The sequence below is a fragment of the Schistocerca serialis genome, chromosome 1 (assembly GCF_023864345.2).
Source record: "Schistocerca serialis cubense isolate TAMUIC-IGC-003099 chromosome 1, iqSchSeri2.2, whole genome shotgun sequence".
NCBI lineage: Eukaryota > Metazoa > Arthropoda > Insecta > Orthoptera > Acrididae > Schistocerca > Schistocerca serialis.
The window spans coordinates 619,770,058-619,791,161 of NC_064638.1; the positions used below are offsets into that span (position 1 = coordinate 619,770,058).

Sequence of the window (21,104 nt, forward strand, 5' to 3'; positions counted from 1 at the left end):
GCTCTCCCTGAAACTCTCTACAACCTCTGGTTCTTTCAGTTTATCCAGGTCCCATCTCCTTAAATTCCCACCTTTTTGCAGTTTCTTCAGTTTCAATCTGCAGTTCATAACCAATAGATTGTGGTCAGAATCCACATCTGCCCCTGGAAATGTCTTACAATTTAAAACCTGGTTCCTAAATCTCTGTCTTACCATTATATAATCTATCTGATGCCTTTTAGTATCTCCAGGATTCTTCCAGGTATACAACCTTCTTTTATGATTCTTGAACCAAGTGTTAGCTATGATTAAATTATGCTCTGTGCAAAATTCTACAAGGCGGCTTCCTCTTTCATTTCTTCCCCCCAATCCATATTCACCTACTATGTTTCCTTCTCTCCCTTTTCCTACTGACGAATTCCAGTCACCCATGACTATTAAATTTTCGTCTCCCTTCACTACCTGAATAATTTCTTTTATCTCGTCATACATTTCATCAATTTCTTCATCATCTGCAGAGCTAGTTGGCATATAAACTTGTACTACTGTAGTAGGCATGGGCTTTGTGTCTATCTTGACCACAATAATGCGTTCAATATGCTGTTTGTAGTAGCTTACCCGCATTCCTATTTTCCTATTCATTATTAAACGTACTCCTGCATTACCCCTATTTGATTTTGTATTTATAACCCTGTAATCACCTGACCAAAAGTCTTGTTCCTCCTGCCACCGAACTTCACTAATTCCCACTATATCTAACTTTAGCCTATCCATTTCCCTTTTTAAATTTTCTAACCTACCTGCCCGATTAAGGGATCTGACATTCCACGCTCCGATCCGTAGAATGCCAGTTTTCTTTCTCCTGATAACGACGTCCTCTTGAGTAGTCCCCGCCCGGAGATCCGAATGGGGGACTATTTTACCTCCGGAATATTTTACCCAAGAGGACGCCATCATCATTTAATCATACAGTAAAGCTGCATGTTCTCGGGAAAAATTACGGCTGTAGTTTCCCCCTGCTTTCAGCCGTTCGCAGTACCAGCACAGCAAGGCCGTTTTGGTTAATGTTACAAGGCCAGATCAGTCAATCATCCAGACTGTTGCCCCTGCAACTACTGAAAAGGCTGCTGCCCCTCTTCAGGAACCACATGTTTGTCTGGCCACTCAACAGATACCCCTCCGTTGTGGTTGCACCTACGGTACGGCCATCTGTATCGCTGAGGCACGCAAGCCTCCCCACCAACGGCAAGGTCCATGGTTCATGGGGGAAGACCTTTCGCCTACTATGCGAAATTGGAGGGGTTCCGTGTCTGCAAGCGCCTAGGACACCGTCAGTTTCATTGGACGTCCTTTATGAGACTCCATAAGGCCTTTTCGTTTAGATTCTGAGAAGAGATGTGTCTGAAATGTTTTCCTCGTCCACCCATACGAAAACTACGCGATTTCAAGGCTGGGCATAGTGGTTCTGACCTTCATCGCAGAGGCGACAAAAGAAGAGGTGAAATGTGTCTAAGAAGGGATGTAACGACCTTCCCACCATATGATATGTCCAGAGTGGGGTTGTCTAGAATTGTGGTGAAATTTGGTGCCAATGTAACATCATTAATCCACCTCACATGAATCCTGAGCTCTTTCCTTTTTTCGCAAGTGTCGACACCTTGCTGTTACAATCGTCGGCGAGACTGAAAGTGTCTTTACAGGGCGTCCCGCTTTTGCACCATTACAGAGAAAGGTTTTAGGCTCCTCTGAGCCAAATTAAAAACTTCTTCGTTGCAGTGGGAGACAATTAAGGCGTTTCCAAAAAGTGATCCTATAATTATGTTGTGCAGTATGTATAAAAGATAAGAAATTATCAGGAATACACTGCAACAACACAACAGAACTGAGAACATATATTAACATCCGTACAGAGTAGCTTTACGTTTCCAACTCACTAACACAATCTTTTTATAACTCTGACTGTCTTGTACTACTATTTTTGAATTAGCTGTTTGAAATTTCCATATTGAATATTCTCAAACGCAGTGTATTTCATTGTTCAATTCCAGCACTTCTGGAGTGTTACAGCTAAGGCCTTGTGAGTTTTAAAATTTTCCCAGTGAAATGAATTTTCAAAGAAGTTTTGGTCTCAACTACACTGCCGGCCGGAGTGGCCGTGCGGTTCTAGGCGCTACAGTCTGGAGCCGAGCGACCGCTACGGTGTCCTTAGGTTAGTTGGGTTAATTAGTTCTAAGTTCTAGGCGAGTGATGACCTCAGAAGTTAAGTCGCATAGTGCTCAGAGCGATTTGAGCCTTAACTACACTATTTGCAATAAGTTTCAGGTAGGGATCATTGCTTTGTTTCCGCACGCTCTTTCCTCAACCTATTTGATATTCAACCACGAATATTTTGAGAGAGTTACGGCGTGGCCATGGGTTGCGCTATGCCTCCCCCCGGTGGCCAACCCAATTACGGAGGACTTTAGGAGAGCGAGTGCTTGGATCGGCGGCCCTGGCTCAAATGGCTCTGAGCGCTATGGGACTTAACATCTATGGTCATCAGTCCCCTAGAACTTAGAACTACTTAAACCTAACTAACCTAAGGACATCACACAACACCCAGTCATCACGAGGCAGAGAAAATCCCTGACCCGCCGGGAATCGAACCCGGGAACCCGGGCGTGGGAACCGAGAACGCTACCGCACGACCACGAGTTGCGGACCGGCGGCCCTGGAACCAGTTTTATTTTCGAGGTACGTACGGCAGCGATTCTTTCATATCGTGGCGTTAAGGAGAATATAATGGCGTTTTTGCAACACTGTAGGTTCTTTCATAAAAACGTCTGGTTCACTACGGGAACAGAGACAGATGCGTGTCTACCTTCCCAGGATATTTTGGATACAGTTTATCTTAAGCCACTGACGCCGATTTGTGTTTACAATCGTCGAGTTGTCATCATCCATTGCACTTGCACGAAGAGCTCACACCGTCTCAGCTCCAGATAGTTTGACTAAAGAATTCGCCTACTTGAAGGCAGTGTTCAGGGAAAATGTATATTCTACTCATCAGATTAACAGGAGACCATCAGTTAAACCAATGAACCAGGAAGTGAAAGGAGAGCACTTTGACAAAATCTCTAGCTTTTCTTCCCGTTGCTGAAAATATTTCGTGTAAGATACCAAGAATCCTACGTAAATTTCAGGGAAAAGCGATTTTCTGCTCGCTGTCTAAGATTGTAGAACTGGGATCACTGAAGAACAATTTGTTATTGCGGAAGGCTGGAATTTACGAAATATCTTTCCAATGTGCTATGGCCTACAGACCATGTGCACCATGGAAGGTCGCTGCACCGAACATGAACGCTGCACTCGCCTTTTGCGAGCAAGTGTGCTATTGCCGAACATTATGTCTGAGGTATCCAAGGGCTTTGCCTGAGAGCACAGCTACCCACATTACAAGCATGGTCTGCAAGATGCCCGGGTCCAGTCTCCTCTGGAGACACTCTCTCGGCAGACCCGGACAACAGTAACGGCGGGCTCGGCGCATCAACCGTAACAAGCTGGATTGTGTCCGGAACACGCTGGAATTCCAGCTGTCACCATGGAAACCATGCACCGCTAACTTCACCACGAGAGGTGCCGCCTTCGAGGCCAGCGGCGTGCACATTCCAGACAAGAGCGCCACAATCGGAAGCACTACTTTGCCTCTGAGACTCGTGTACCATCGAAGCATCGAGCGGATATCACTCTGCCAGCTGTGTATTTAGGACTGAGCCCTGCCGCTTTGCACCGGTTCCGTCAGCTGAGGAATTCTGAAGCAGAGCGACCACCAGGATACACACCACACGATTCCAGCAGCAGTCCGATCTGAAGGATACTGCACCAGAGCCACTACGGGCAGCCAGCCATCGCCCAGGAAACTTCGCCTCCTCCAACTTGGTCCCCCGCGGACTCTGTGCTCCGAGATTAGTATTCTTGTGTGCAACTTAGACCGTCAACAGCGCTCAGTAGTTGCCGTCGCTATAATACCGAACAGAATTTGACTTTTCAACACTTCCTTAAAAAGGTGCCAGTACTAATTCAACGTAAGACTTATTACCTCTGTCGTAAACTAGTTTAGTGACTCCCAGCATTGTGATTCTTTCTGGGGAAGCTGTTTCAAGTCAGAGACAAAATATCCTTTACTGTTAATCAGTCATTAATTTGTGATTGAGTCCAGATGGCACACTGAGTCAATGCTGAACAAGTTTGCTTATATTTTTGCATTTTTGTGTAGAATGAAAATAATTAATAGGACCTAGGACAATCAGTTATTGAGTGTGTGCTACCATGTAGGAGCATCACTGTTTCCACCAGACATTCAATGGAGTTTGATAAAACAATAATTTTGGCCACAGTAACATCCTTCTGGAGTCTATTATTCAGGGATCCTTAGAAATACACATGCCAAAAATCTGCTGAAACATGGTAGTGGCAGTTATATAATGAACGGGACCCTATCGTCTCCCAGGTCATCATATATTTTATTTCTTAAGTCAACGTCCCTTTTTCACAACACATACTAATAGTACTGAGATGAATGACATATCTTTAGAAAGATTTTTTGCCGGCTTTTGACATTGCATACAGATTTTGCGCTAAAACCTACTATTGTGCAAAATTTTTACATGAATTCGGCTCTTAACTATTACTCGCAAAAGTACATCATCGACGCCCAGCTTCACACCTGTATTTTACGAAGCTAACTTACTGACCACGAGTAAGACTCGCTTTTCGTATTATCTTATTACAAATACATTTTGTTCCTTTTAAAGTACTTATTAATTGGATGATTTGTATACAGCATTGTCATAGACAATAACCGCGACCACTGTGATAGTCATGATCTCTGCCCGTCGTACAAGTTGACTGTTCTAAACGAATACATTTTCCAAAACGACAAACATAGTTATCATTGTCGCCTTCAATTGTGGTTTCCCTATTGCTACTATGGCCTAACGTGCTTACTGTAACTGAAAATATTTGTCGAGTTAAAGTTATAGGTTATGTGGCCCTACTGGCAGCCCCTGATCTCTGCCCATCGTACAAGCTGGAACAAACATTCAGAATGCAAAATATTATCGGACACATGGGGTGTACACGGCTGTATTACAAATTCATGATTATTATTTCTCGTCGTTCGGTTCATTTTTAAAGATGTTTTCTCTTCATTCCCACAATTATCTTTATGCCACCGACTACGCTTATTCCAAGTACTGCCATTATTTAAAACTATAAAATTGCGAAAGTTTCGCCGAAGTCCCCTGGTACGCTCTAATCGGAGACGAAGCGAATTCGCATATGGCCGCAGAGAGCGACAACCCTGAGGACAACTGAATTCCGCAATGCCGCCAGTGATGGCGCTACGCGCCCGGTGAGCTTAGTCTGCCACCACGATCTTGTCGCATGTGCGGAACACTGACAGTGCGCTAATAAACTGCGAAACGGGGGACGTCTTCGTCAGTCTTCGATGGCTCAACTAATGGTGACTGGCAGGTGCGCCTCTACTGGTGAAATCGTTTACCTCGTACAATGTCGAACTGCCTGCATCACGTAGGAACTGATAGCGTTATGGAGTAGGGAATGCCTAGGGAGTTAATTTTAATAGGTTTCTTTTCCAATTCACTGCATACTTCTAGTGTATTGTTTTTAATATGTTGTCTCACATCCTGTGATTCATGCCAGAAATGTGATGATGGGGTTCTTACGAAAGGCTCTGTGAGAGCATAAGATAAATCTATTTTGGCGACCAAAACGGGTGTAGGTGGGGACGGTGCTGGTACTCACGGTCCATGCCGGCGCCCTTGACCATGGCGTCTCGCGACAGCTCCTCCATGCGGAAGCGCAGCGCGTTCGCCTCCTGCTGCTGCCGCTCGTTGCGCTGCTGTAGCTCCGACAGCTGCTCTCGGAAGCGCGCCTCTTGGTTCAGCAAGGTCCTCCTGTACACACCAACACACAGCTCAGTTGGCATATTTCGCTTTGTTGTTGTGTCTGAGACGTGAAGTTAGACCGCAGTCATACAAGTGAAACTTGTGTTAGTTGTTGCTGTGTAGGAAATTGCTGACATTAAGAAAATAATTGCAGTACAACTCATTGCTTACAGTAACTGACAATCATCAATATTTCGAACGCTTACGCTTCAGTGTTGTTTTAATTTCGTAGTAAGCATTCTTTGTAGAGGACATGGGGTTATTTTTGGGAAATATGGTGCGAAATTGTGATTCAGTGTGTTTCAGTGCGCGATGCGCCACCCTCACGGCAGATGGCGGATGAAGGCTGGCCGGCGTGTTATGCAGGTGACACAGTTTTGCAACGAGCGTCGGTATGTGTGTACGTGCGCGGCAGCCATCAGAACGCAACATTAGCAAAATTACGCAGGCGTGGGCCGCGTGTGGCGCGATTGCGTTAGCCAACTCATGAAGAACGACCTAATAAACACAGCGCCGCGTAACCGGTGGATTCAGCAGCAGTCTGCACTATTTAAGGGCACCAGAGGTGGGCATCGGCATTCGGTTCGACCGACTGGGCGTTCGGTCGCTGTTACGTCGTCGTCATCAGTGACGCTGTCCCCGAGGACTGGCCGGTGGAGGGGCGTTGCCCGCTGCTGCACCGGCGACTCCCAGTGTTGTCACGAGCCGCCGCGTCTGCAGGGGGTGAACTGGGCCGGGCCTCGTGCCGCTAACCTCCTATCACCCGTGCAGCCGCTGACCAAGCAGGGCGTCGCATTCCCCGGACTGCGTGCATCAGCACGTCTCCACCACGACACGAGTGGTGGGGCTGAGCTACCAGAAAATGTATTGGAAGAGCCAACAATAAAGAGGAAGATTGCTAAAAACAGCCACCTTCTTCTACCAAGCCACGCCCTACAACCCCGACCACGTCACCCGCTCTGGTCATCCAATTACATTTTGCTTATCCTTCACTGATCCGCTTTTCGATGTAGTTCAAATCTGAAAAAATGTCATTCACTTTTCAATCGTGCAGAACCCTAACTAGACCCACAATTAGGGCAATATCAAAGCAGATTTCGGAAAAATAGATCATGCAGTGGACAAAGCTGGAATCTAAAATTATTCTGCAAACGAGACAACTGACAAACAAAGTCACAACAGTTAAACTTGTAGATTTCAAGGAAGTGTACGATTTCATTGACAGAAAATCCCTCATCACTACTGTGGAAGAATTCGGATTTGACCCAAGCACTACAAACATTATCCAAGACACGTTAACAAAATACTAGGTCAGATTCTCTGAAGACTTGCCCAGAAACTCTGAGATAAAACAGGAGTCAGGCTTTCCAACTTAGCCTGGAGAAGGTGATTAGAGAGTGGATAAAATACGACACAACAGGCATCAAATTGGGTAATCAACAAGACAACATTGCGGCAGTTAATTGCGTCAGATATCCGTCGGGCGCATACTTACCGAGAGGCTAAATTCTGGCAACGTGTGGAGCTCACGGACACAGGTAAGCAAAAAGCAATGGCAGTGCGAGCTGAGCCACCGTATAGTACGGGAGCGGTTGCTGGATTCCATTTCTGCTAGCCGCGGACCACGTGGGTCGAGATCCCCACCGGAAGTTATCTTGTCGCTTTCCATTCGTTTTCGCTTTCTCTTCGACTCGTCCGCGAAATGCACGACGCCCCACGATCGCGCAGGAAGTTCGTTCGTTCCCAATACGTGTCCAGCGTTCTCCCCCGGTCAGGCGATTGGCTGACCAACACACCACTGAGGACTGTACGCTGATGAGCCAAAACATTATGACAACCCGCTTGACAGCTTGTTTGTCCGTCTTTGGAATGGAATACGAGGTGCGACAATAAAGTAATGAGACTGATTATCTTTGCAAGATGTGGCAACCATGCAGGTTTGCGTAGGCACAATGTCTTTGACCTTGGTCTATAAGCTGCTTTTAGTCCAAGCGGAACATCGATGCAACTGCTCAGTCGTGAGTTGTGCTGACATAAGTTGACACGTGTTTGTGTCTCTCGACACGGAAATGGAACCGCATAATATTGTGCAACGGTATGCCATTTCTTTTTGCTTTAAATTGGGTGAAAAAGCGACGACAACATACGGTAAGCTTCAGAAGGCTTTTGGAGAGGAGGTCATGTCGAGAGCTCAAGTTTTTCGTTGGCATAAAATGTTTAGTGAAGGCCGAACGAATGTTGAAGATGAAGACCGCAGTGGACAACCATCAACCTCACTGACGGATGTCAACTTTGGCAGGGTGCGTGAACTCGTACGATCTGATCGAACATTATCCGTGAAACTGATTACAGAAGAACTGAATATCAATCGAGAAACGGTTCGTCTAGTAATAACTGAAGATCTTGGTATGAGAAAGATTTGTGCAAAAATGATCCTCAAAAATCTCACACCACAACAGCTGTCAGTACAGCAATTTTTAACCTCAAAACAAATTTCAGTACTACCACAGCCACCCTATTCGCCAGATATGGCTCTGTGCGACTTTTTTCTATTTCCAAGAGTAGAAACGGCGGTCAAGGAACACCATTTTCAAACAACACAAGATGTCCAAAAAGCTGTGACAACGGGCTTGATGGATATTACAGAAGATGAGTTCCAGAAATGTTACCATCAATGGCAGAAGTGCTGGAAAAAGTGTGTGCAATCAGAAGGGAACTACTTTAAAGGAGACAACACTAAAACGGTAAGTCCCGGCCAGAGTGGCCGAGCGGATCTAGGCGCTACAGTCTGGAACTGCGCGACCGCTACGGTCGCAGGTTCGAATCCTGCCTCGGGCATGGATGTGTGTGATGTCTTTAGGTTAGTTAGGTTTAAGTAGTTCTAAGGGACTCATGACCTCAGAAGTTAAGTCCCTTAGTGCTCAGAGCCATTTGAACCATTTTTAAAACGGTATGTAAGGTGTCAGGCAAATCCAACACCTTCCATGAAAACCCTGACATGATAAGCAAATCCATTAGTATGTCACATAGCTCCGAATAAATCGTGACATTAAATTAACCAAAGTAATACGAGTAACGAGTGAGCAAATGGAATACCACAGACTAACACAAGAATGCCTAAATGCATGTCATACCTTCCCACCGTGAAACAGACGCAGTTCCGAGGGGAGAAACGAGAACAGAAGCCGAGAGCAGAACCGTGTTAAGCGAGAAGGCCCTACGATAAGGGAAGGACACCCACGTCGCCAGCTAACCGCTACGACTACACCACCTGCAAGTTTTTAGCGTGAGACTTTTTCACGTCTCTGTTACGTTAGGACCACCCCCCAGCCAATGTTAAAAGCTAGAGCCCTCCAGAAGAACAGTATAGATCTTACGATAACACAAAAAAGGGCTACACCACCTGCAAGTTACAGCGTGAGACTTTTTCGCTTCTCTGTTACGTTGCAAACTTTGAAAACATTGCCCCACCACGAAAAGTATAACGTTTCTCATTGGATAGACAGAATTTTTGTAGGCGGAGCTTAAGGTTAACATTGAGACCCTGATTGGTCAGATTAAAACACAGCCAGATAGTTTTTTTTAAACCAACTTCGGTAAATTGTAGTAAGGAGAAGTTAGAAGAGAGTTACTTCAGAGTTGCTCCCACAGCATAATAACGCTCCCACCAGCCTGCGTCCGTGACGCGTTGTACGTTTCAAGCCGCCGTTCATCTCGATGTGGAGACGACCATCGAACTAATGTAGCAAAAATGTGATTCAACAGAAGAGCCGACACGTTTCCATTCATTGACGGTCGAATCTCAACGGTCCCATGCTCACTCCAATCGGAATTGACGACGTCGTTTGGTCAACCGGTCAACACGTAGGAGTGGTCTGCTGCGGAGCTACAAGTTGAACAATGTACCATGAAGAAGGCGCTATGAAACACTTGTGCGTGCACCAGCATTGTGCTCTTTCGGCAGAGAAGCCACAGATCACCTTCTATCCTCCTTCACAGAGCACACAAGCCACCGATCTCCAAGTTCGGTGAGGAGTCGTGGACGTCCACCATTTAGCGCCTAGTTGCAGTTTCACTTTCCTTCTACTTCTTTCCGTAGATGCTCACGACAGTAGCACGTCAACATTCGACCAACTTGGCCTTCTTCGGGATACTCGTTCACAGGCTCTGCGTAATAATAACCTGTGCTTTATCGAAGTCGCTTATCTCAATGTATTTCCCGATTTTGCAGCCCATATTTTCGCTAGGGTGGTCCCCGTCCGTGTCTGCTCTGCTTACGTACTTTTGTTACTGTGTCACGTGCTCGCAGGGCCACCAGGCGGCATCCATCTCATGGTGGCCAGTGGTCATAATGTTTTAGCTGATAAGTGTATACCTTCCAGGACAGTGTTCGAGTGACTCTATTGTGCAAACACTTTATTGCGATCCCAGAACAGACGTTGCAATCAGATTTCGTTTGCGACAGTTGTTTATTTACTCTTTCGTGCAGAACAAATATTAACGGCAAACGTGTTTTTTATCAATTCCCGTCACCATGGCCTACATCCTGAACGCAGTGCATGGTACATGGGTGTGACAGCAAAGCCGACTCACTGAACGACTGACATGTAAGCGGCTATAGCCACACGTTTCCGCTTCAACATCCATGTGGACTGCCTGGCATTCGCAGATGACATTACCTTGATAACAGACACACCAGTAAATGCCAGAATCCAAACAGAAAACCTAACAGTGCAAGAAGGACAAATCATTTTACAAATTTTTTTCTCGAAGACGAATTTATAATAAACGTTAAACTGTGTCCATTGGAATTATTCACGAAGCAAAATGAAGTCAGGAAAATCAGCTCATTCAAATATTTATGTGAGTGGCTAACAATAAACAACGTGCCGGCCGCGGTGGTCTAGTGGTTCTAGGCGCGCAGTCCGGAACCGCGGGGCTGCTACGGTCGCAGGTTCGAATCCTGCCTCGGGCATGGATGTGTGTGATGTCCTTAGGTTAGTTAGGTTTAAGTAGTTCTAAGTTCTAGGGGACTGATGACCACAGAAGTTAAGTCCCATAGTGCTCAGAGCCATTTGAACAATAAACAACGTTGGGGAGGACAGTCTAGAGATAAGAACAAATAAGATGAACATTGCATTCCAGAACACCACAGACACACAGAAGATGAAGCCTTTATCGAGCGACCATAATTAAACATTACTACACAGTAGTGAGGCCTGAGGTTCTGTACTATCCCTAAACACTAAAACTACTGCGGAAAGGTACATAAACCAAATCATAAAAATAGAATCATAGTTGGTCAAAAGACAACACATACCGAATGCAATAGATCACTATATAACATACAAATCTGAAGATGTAGAGAAAGTAATACAGACTATGCGCAAAAAAGAGCATCTTTCTTCGGGCATTTGACTAGAATTGATGACAAACTGACGAAGCAAATCCTTTGAAATTGTGAACCTCAAAGGGCAACGTGGACTGTTTACACAGACGCTAAATGACCTCACAGTAGTAAACATCAACATAATGGACACACAAAAGCCGGCCGGAGTGGCCGTGCGGTTAAAGGCGCTGCAGTCTGGAACCGCAGGACCGCTACGGTCGCAGGTTCGAATCCTGCCTCGGGCATGGATGTTTGTGATGTCCTTAGGTTAGTTAGGTTTAACTAGTTCTAAGTTCTAGGGGACTACTGACCTCAGCAGTTGAGTCCCATAGTGCTCAGAGCCATTTGAACCATTTTTGACACACAAAAAGGAATTTATTTGGGAGAAAAATTCAGAAAGTGATCCCCAAGAACGAAAAAGAAAGGAACAGAAAACAGCCTCGGCAGCAAAGATCAGAACGTATGAAATGAATGTGGGAGAAGAGAAAGAAGAATGCACGCAGAAAGAATGGAAGAATTCATTTAACGCGCTCTGTAAAAGTGCTATTCGAATAAATAATAATATCCACAAGTGTCAAAACTACAATAATTAAAGCTTAATTGTGCTTTTATGTTTTCCCCGCATACTGGTGTCTCGTACAAGAACATGCGTCGGAAGTCCCATACAGGGCCACTAGAATTCTAAATACGAGTGTAACAAAAGATTTTTAAAAATGAGCACTAGCAGTCTCGACAGCAAAAATATTTATTTCTGGGTAACCGGTTTTGGTTACTGCTCAACAGCTGACGTTCGTGGAGGTACAACACCCGCTGCATTTACCGCCACCGCCTACCGTCATAGCATGAGGTCTGAAGATGGTCAAAAACTGACCGAAACCGATTACCACGAAATAAAGTTTTGTGCTCATTTTTAAAGTACTTTCTACATCTACATCTACATCCATACCGCAAGCCCCCTGACGGTGTGTGGCGGAGGGTACCTTGAGTACCTCTATCAGTTCTCCCTTCTATTCCAGTCTCGTATTGCCAGATCATTGTTCTAAACAAGAAATGTTCTCAAAAATTAATAACAAAAAATTGGTAGATATTTAACAATGCGTATACCTTTTCTAGGATCTTGTTTCTGTTAACAGAATTTCGCACTAAAGGCAGCGAATGTTCGGCGTATTAATAAGTCATCGAATACGACTGTATTGACGTTTCTAACGATGAAAGTGACTGTAAATCTAATGTAAACTTTTATTTGATAAGGTTTCCCTTCCAGAGATGAAATAACCTTAAGTTCACGAAATTTGTGACTGGACTATCCAAGCATCAGTATCACTTTTACGAATAACTGAACTATGATCAGTTACGGTTTGAGATTATATGGAATTAAATAGTCAATTTTTCTAACCTAGTCGTCTCCTACAAAAAACCGAAACGAAGCAAAAAGAAAAAGTCATACGGAATAAAAAACGTACTTTATAATTCTGTCATACAAAAATTAAAATAATTAGTTCTGGTACGGATGCAGTCTTAGGTGACTTACACAAAAAAAAATTTGAAACGGTCGTTGCAAAGTGCTGTCTGATGATGGTAGCCCTGAGGGAAAGAGACCTTAACTGGTAATACTGCTACAAAGTTTTTTGCAAAAGATACATCCAAGGGGACAGAACTTCCTCGTTCACTTAATTTCTGTAAGGAATAGAAATTTACTGAAAGGACTCCCCGTCTGAAACGGTTTTTCATACTTCAGCATACTTTCAGTCTCCTTCATATCTGTCGCTCTTACAAATGCTTTTCTGTGGAAGCGGATCGGCAGAGATGAGGTTATAAGTCACTAAACTATACTTTATAGTAAATCCAGCATCAAATAGTCAGGTTTTCTAACCTAGCCATTACCTAAAAATAGCAGTGTGCCAGAGTGAGGGTAAGAAGTCACTAAACTACATTCTGTACTAAATTCACTGTAGCCTGCCTACGATGGGAGGACAATTAGTTAAACAGTCAGTCACTTACTTAAATTCATCCTGTTATTTCACCAAATTTGAGCTATATGTAGAAATAAGCCCATTTCACACAAAATAGCCCTAACCATACACAAGGAAAGGATAGTGTCAATGATCTCTCGCGAAAAGAATAAATTTTATAGAAACTTATCTCATGACATCTAATCTTCTGACACCTAAATACTTGATTAATTTTAGTGTTGTTAATAAAGATATAATTATTTTACATTTTTCGTACGGTTTATGCTACGTAGCAACTGTATTTAGCTGACCGAACGTATCAACAATCCTTTGAAAAACTTCCATCTAAATCTCTTTATCGAATACTGAGGCAAAATTCTACCATTGTGTAAATACCAAGCAAGTACAACAACAAGGTTAGACTACTTTATTCACACACATCCAAACAACCAATCTATCGTTAATTTACTTACACGAGTATGACTTTAGCGCTAGATCTGCCAAATAATGCAAATGGGAACTCTACAGATGAAACTTCAATCACGAAAACGAAGTACTTTGCCGGGATAGAACAGACGGACTGGTTATTAATATATCAGTGTCATTAATATATCATTGTCATTTTGCCCAGAAATTACTGTTTACAGTAAAGAGTCGAAGTTACTTTCATTCTCGTCAGTGACGACTGGGTACCGTGCAACAACACCACACATTGCTGCACTGACGAAATTAGTGAGCAAATGGCTTTCACTTGCCTTCCTTTGATTTGTTGTGAGATACAGAGTGAGTATCTGTATTGTGTGTATGTGATCACAGATTTGTACGTCGTACTGTTGTGTCTGTGTTATTATCGACGAGGACAGAAGGAAAGAGACGAGAAGGATGAAACTCGGTGGTGGCACCTAGCCAACACCTCTCGAATAACACGAAGGGAGTCGCCGGTGTTAACGTGCCCATCCGACGGCCGGATTGCCATCGGCGAAGTTACATGCCATTGTTATGAGACAAAGTGGAGAGGTTTAGGATTTAAGTGAAGAGACTGGCACTTTTGAAGAACACTTATCCATTCCAACTCTTGCCAGCCATATTCTGCTGAGCACAATTTCTACCATCACCAGATCGGTGGCAATACTAACGACCTGCGCTTATGGTATTGAAGTATTAGAAGGAAAATCAAAAAGGCGTAGTTTTCATCTCCTAGTTGATAACTATAATAAATCTGCTACAACTAGGCAAACTCATGGCCCTACTTTCAAACAGGAGACGGAGGAGGAGTGAAGGAGGAGGAGGACGAGAAGAAAAAGAAAAGAAGAAGAGACAATGTAATTACCAGTTTAATTGTCAGAGCTGATTTCTTCTGAAAAATTGTGATACGAGTACAATGTCTATCTCAGCCGCAGGATCGTTTATTCAAGTAGATGCTGAATTCCAGGGATTCAGGAAATTCGCCATATTTCTTTTCCATCTTCAGAGTGCTATCACTACTAGTACAGTGGCTTCTTGGACGCTTTCTTGTATTCGATAAAAGCTCCCTACAAAATTTCTAATCAAGCATGTATCAGATTAATTCCAACGCAAAATCAGGGGAAGGTCACTGATGTCACATGAAAATATCAGTTGCATCCTGATCTAGATTGGTATGTCTGGACGGAGATTTCTGGCTGAAATATAGATCGGTGGCACAGATTAACCCCACGTAGGAGAGATCACTCCTTCTTGGTGGAAGATAATAACAATCAAACGTAATTCAAGTTCCTGAAATTTTGGCGAAAACTTTCCCAATACGACAACAACAAATGGCGAGTTTGTTGATGTTATTCATGGAAGGAATTCATAATATCACAGGTTAACACTGGCGGAAAGATGACATCTGTCCTGTCATTTCCTTAAATTATTCATCATCTTCGGGGCGCCGGGCATAAACCTCTAGTTTTGCATGTCCACCGAGGAAGACAAAGAAATAAAATTGCGTAGTATCTAACCAAGTGACAGGGAGAGGCCAACAGGTAATGTGCAGAGGTACGCAAAAAACCCGTTGTCACATGTACATTATTATCTTTAGACATGACTGAAAGAGAGGCTTTTCATAATTAAAAGTATTTGTCGTGGTCCCTGTTACGCTTCGTTCTGACTGTTCTCCAAAATTTGGGCGTGGTTCTTCAGAATCTGGGACTTATTTCTTACCTATGTGATTGTAATAGGACTCAATTTTAGACATTGCTGACGAGTGTTACAAGAAGATGATCTGCGTAAGAGTGCGCACTTTTCTAGTACCAGCACATGTTGTCTTAACAATTGTTGTGGTTGTTAATTTTGTTTTAAAGTGTGACAGACAAAGCGGAAACTTTTACCTAAAAGTGAGTAATTATTTTGGAAACTTGAAAAAATAGCTAAAATGACTGTTTCTTTTTAATTAGTGCTTGCAGCATGTCGTTAATGTTTCGTGAGTAGGAGTGGGGAGCAGAGAGGCTACTCGCAGTAGCACCGGTGGATGGCTACGTACTTATCTGCGTGCAGCGCGTGGTTCTCCTCGCGCAGCTGCTCTACGACGGGATCGGGCCCCGTGGCCCTCCTCAGGAAGGAGAACATAGCAGTCACTACTAACCCACCAAGCGGCGTGGCGTTGCCCGAGGCTGGCCGCCTACTGCGCTCTGCGCTCGCGAGCCAACAAAGGCCGCCGGCCGGGATCTGGAGCGCGCTGCGCCAGCGCCATCTGTTGACGGCCACGAGCTACGCCGGCAAACACGCTCTTTACAAGCGCTCAGTTGTTTCAGCTGTAGACTATACATGATACGTATCTATGGTTCAGCAGTGCTAAGTACTCTCCCCCCTTCCCATGGAGTCGAATTTGCTGAAGAAAATCGAATTTCGTGGACAGATCTTTGCTGTCGTGTTTTACATTTCAGGCCTGAACTGATTTCGCTGGCTTTTACGAGTATCTGTTGTTTCACTCTACTGTGCCTGCAATTCAGCAATTCCGATTTCGTGAGCACGTGCCTGACGTCTAAATCCTAAATTCTACAAATCCATTGTCAGCGTAGAAAAATGTGCACTTCGCCTTGCCCTGACATCCGCGTACTCTCTTCTACTCACATGCTATAGGCTTCCAACTCATCTATTTCCCGCGTCTTCTGCCATATCTGGAGCTCTTTCGTACCCAACACATCACTCTCTAATCACCAAACCATGCACTTCACTATGCCTCTACACCCATATCCCATCTTCCATGCCGGCCGGAGTGGCCGAGCGGTTCTACGCGAGCCGGCCGAAGTGGCCGTGCGGTTAAAGGCGCTGCAGTCTGGAACCGCAAGACCGCTACGGTCGCAGGTTCGAATCCTGCCTCGGGCATGGATGTTTGTGATGTCCTTAGGTTAGTTAGGTTTAACTAGTTCTAAGTTCTAGGCGACTAATGACCTCAGCAGTTGAGTCCCATAGTGCTCAGAGCCATTTGAATTTGGTTCTACGCGCTACAGTCTGGAATCGCGCGACCGCTACGGTCGCAGGTTCGAATCCTGCCTCGAGCATGGATGTGTGTGATGTCCTTAGGTTAGTTAGGTTTAAATAGTTCTAAGTTCTAGGGGACTGATGACTTCAGAAGTTAAGTCCCATAGTGCTCAGAGCCATTTGAACCATCTTCCACGCAACATTATGCCTAGTCTGTCCTGTCCCAAATGGAATCGAACCCCACTAGCCAACAATGAAATTCTTCTGGAGATATATCTTCCCTTCCAGTCTTAGTCAACAACGCTCCGCGTCACCCTCAACCCCAATTGCCAATACAACAATAAAATCTGTCCTGTAAAATACGCTTTCATTCAGCACTTTTAAAGAATACTCCATCTAGTAAACATCATCTCACATCCATCACGAACATGAACATTTTAATGCACCATCAGCAACGCCATTACATAACTTCATCCTCAGGGTATTTAATTATGTTTTTAGAAACTTATGTTAAGCATGTAAAACAATTGGTTAAGGAGCAGTTGTATCCATCGTCAGCCCACCTCATCACGGGGAGTTAAAATAACGATAAAGCAAAAAGAATCGTCAGCACAGTGAAGCGAGAACATCAGCACCTTCGTGAAGTTTCTATAAGAGCCAGTACATTCTTTATGAATGTTAGTGAACTCTTAGGGAAGAGGAACAGAATATTTGTTCGAGAAAAGATGTTTAAAAAGGTTATCCAAACTAATTAATTAATGCAAAACATTTTTACCACCTCAACCTAGAACACGCACATCATGGAAAAAATACGAAGTGATCACTGATGGAACGTTATTCTGCTCCATGGCAATAAACCTTTCTAGTCCTGCGCACAGAATCAGTAGTTGTTTGTCACCGGCATTCGTTGAGTAACACGGCATTTATGCCTAAATTGAGACTGAGCTTATGAGTTTACAAAATAGTCAACTACATAGGATATAAGGTTGTCACCAAATACTGCCTATTGTGTAGGGACCTCGCGAGCACGCAGAAGTGCCGCAACACGACGTGGCATGGACTCGACTAATATCTGAAGTAATGCTGGAGGGAATTGACACAATGAGTCACTCAGGGCTGTCCATAAATCCGTAAGAGTACGAGGGGATGGAGACCTCTTCTGAACAGCACGTTGCAAGGCGCCACACGTATATTCAATGAAGTTTAAACTCAGAAGGGTGTTCCTGGAGCCACTCTGTAGCAATTCTGGACGTGTGGGGCGTCGTATTGTCCTGCTGTAATTGCCCAAGTCCGTCAGAATGCACATTGGACATGAATGAATGCGGGTGATCAGACAGGATGTTTACGTACGTGTCACTTGTCAGAGTCGTATCTAGACGTATCAGGGGTCCCATATCACTCCAACTGCATACGCCCCACACCATTACATGACCTCCACCAGCTTGAACAGTCCCCTGCTGACATGCAGGGTCCATGGATTCATGAGGTTGTCTCCATACCTATAAACGTCCATCCGTTCGATACAGTTTGAAACGAGACTCGTCCGACCAAGCAATGTGTTTCCAGTGATCAACAGTCTAATGTCGGTGGTGATGGGCCCAGGCGAGGCGTAAAGCTTTGTGTCGTGCAGTCATCAAGGGTACACGAGTGCGCATTCGACAACGAAAGCCCATATCGACGATATTTCGTAGAATGGTTCACGAGCTGACACTTGTTGATGGCCCTGCGTTGAAACCTGCAGCAATCTGCGGAAGTGTTACACTTCTGTCACGCTAAACGTTTCTCTGCAGTCGTCATTGGTCCCGTTCTCGCAGAATATTCTTCCGGCCGCAGCGATGTTGGAGATCTGATGTTTTATCGGATTCCTGATGTTCACGGTACACTCGTGAAATGGTCCAAGGGGGAAATCCCCACTTCATCGCATCCTCGGAGATGCTGTGTCCCATCGCTCGTGCACCGACTATAACGCCGCGTCGAAACTCACTTAAATATTGATGACTTGCCATTGTAGCAGCAGTATCCTATCAAACAATTGCGTCAGACACTTGTTGTTTATAGGCGTTGCCCACCGCAGCGCTGTATTCTGCCTGTTTGCATATCTTCGTATTTGAATACACATGCCTATACCAGTTTCTTTGGCGCCTCAGTGTATATCAGCTATCAGCTTTTGTGCACCACTTTCCACCCAATAAAGGTAAAATGTGCTTTTTTCAATTAATTATAGGAAATAAACAATTTCCTGTCGAGTCCAATATTTTCCTTCTGTGCCGTGAACTGGTGATTCACACCACAGTTGAATTCCTGTCCCGCCTAGCAGTTGTGTCAGCGCTGGAAATGCGTCACGCCATGGGATTTATGTGCGGATCTGCAAAATAGCGAGTTCAGCACCACGACGATGTTATGAGTGGCTGTAAGGGACAGTGGAGAGTGTCTGGCATGGGCCTGGAAGCAGAAACAACTTCGAACCGGCGCCAGGGGGCATGGGCAGCAGTGGCAAGACGAAACTTTTCGTGCAACGCCGGGTCATGGATGGCGCGCCGGTTGGACTTCCTTCGCGAAGTGGCTGATTCGGGGAGATGGCCAACGAGCATTGGCACTTGGGAAGACGGAGGACGTCGAGCCTGACGTCGTCATTGGAATTGGAAGCTAGTGGAGGCATGGACATTCCGCAGAGAGCCAGCTAAGAAGTGCAACAAGCGGGCAATACAGTTTTGGGGCCTGATTTGTGGGCTCCAAAGGACTTAATTTTGGATATTGTCTCGTGAATCTTGTTATTTTATATTTCTGGTCATTCCTTCCACCTTGTATTGTTATTATTGGTATGGTTGTCTATTGTTTCGTGCTCTTCTTTTTATTAAAAAGCTAAAATTATTTTGTAGGGCTGGAATTTTACCGTTTGGCGTGTTATGTTAGATACTAAGTTAATGCGTACGTGTGGACTGAGCGCTGAACATTTTCCTCGTGTTTTACTCCTTTTACTCGTGTGCCCTGGTTTATTGAATTCTGTTGTTAATAAATGTGTTTAAAGCTTATTAAGAATTTACGCCCACACAACTCCCCCCTCCCCCCCCCCCCCCCCCACCTCCCCAGCCACTTTCCACTCCCTCCGTTTACTGCGCCACACGTCACTCGAGGCAAAACCACATCGTCCACATTACCCTACTTGATAACCACATTACGACTCAAATGCAGCAGAGAGTTAACATCGAGTGAGAACCGATGGTGAGAAATTAAATCCGTTGTGTTTGCCCGAGCAACTAGAAGCAGTATTTTGAAAAAGTTTACAGAAAAACAGGCATGGTAGCCCCATGTACTGTGTATGAAGGAGTAGAATGTTCAACAACGAATCTAAGAAGTTAAATGTTAAAATACGACGGTTATTCATATTATGGAAAATTGTAGACAATACATCCCAAAACCAGAATGCGCACGTATGCCAAAGAGCAGTTGCTGCTGCAGCGATGTTGGGCGCACCTTCAGGAGCAGACCCGGAAGCGCATTTTGTGCAACCATCACTTTACAGTTACGCGGCTCGGCGGCCATTTCGTACAGATATTCAAATTACGGAAACTGCAAACAAACTTTACAAGAACCAGAGGCACTGGTAACTCACTGCACGGACAATGTTGTCTCACTTACAGCTCAGCCTACAAAACGTTTTCTCCAGGCCGGTAATTGATGTATATGTTTTCTGAGTAGGGTACCGCGTCATAACGGAAAGAAACTATGCTGGGAAATCAAAGTTACGGCCACTGTTACAGCGGCCTTCTTTTGAGTATGCTGGTGTGTCTTTGCTGTGCAGAGACACTTACATTTTGTTGTTACTGCACGACAGTACGTTACAATGTAAAAGATTGTTTTTATGACTGGTCATTTGAGGCGGAAAGAGCTGGAACTTTACTATAACACATGACCTCAAAAGACTGCGTACAACGTTCCTGGCCAATGGTTACACCCATACATCAATCTAAACACCCATGGCAACAAGCAAAAGAAAGCAAGATAGGCCTTGCTTGATTTAAAGATTCTATTATCCCACCTAAAACTTGTAAAAATCGGCTAAAGGATTACAGAATTAGAGATCAATTTTTAAAATAGAGCTGGAGTGACTGGATCCGATACAGATTATCTACGCTACTCACTTTGTGAAGGATGAGTCTATGGGTCTCGACACCTCACGGCATCTATACTTTTCTTACGATACTGATCATTAGTAAAACAAATCACTTGAATCACTTTTTTTTGTGTCATCAGCCTACTCACTGGTTTGATGCCCCCCCCCCCCCACACACACACACACACACACGAATTCGAATTCCTTTCCTGTGCCAACCACTTCATCTCAGAATTAGCAGTTGCAGCCTACATTCTCAATTATTTGTTAGATGTATT

At 44.5% G+C, this 21,104-nt stretch overlaps 1 protein-coding gene across 5 annotated transcripts in view; it reads right to left on the reverse strand.

The window, feature by feature from the left end:
- Positions 1 to 21,104, reverse strand: part of LOC126478081 (golgin subfamily A member 6-like protein 22) — a 406,782-nt gene that overhangs the window by 210,942 nt on the left and 174,736 nt on the right. For all 5 annotated transcript variants that reach the window (XM_050103673.1, XM_050103671.1, XM_050103670.1 and 2 more), the window contains exon 2: positions 5,785 to 5,936. In XM_050103673.1, the coding sequence (XP_049959630.1) occupies positions 5,785 to 5,833 (49 nt within the window). In that variant the 5' untranslated portion in view covers positions 5,834 to 5,936. The remainder of the gene's footprint in view (positions 1 to 5,784; positions 5,937 to 21,104) is intronic.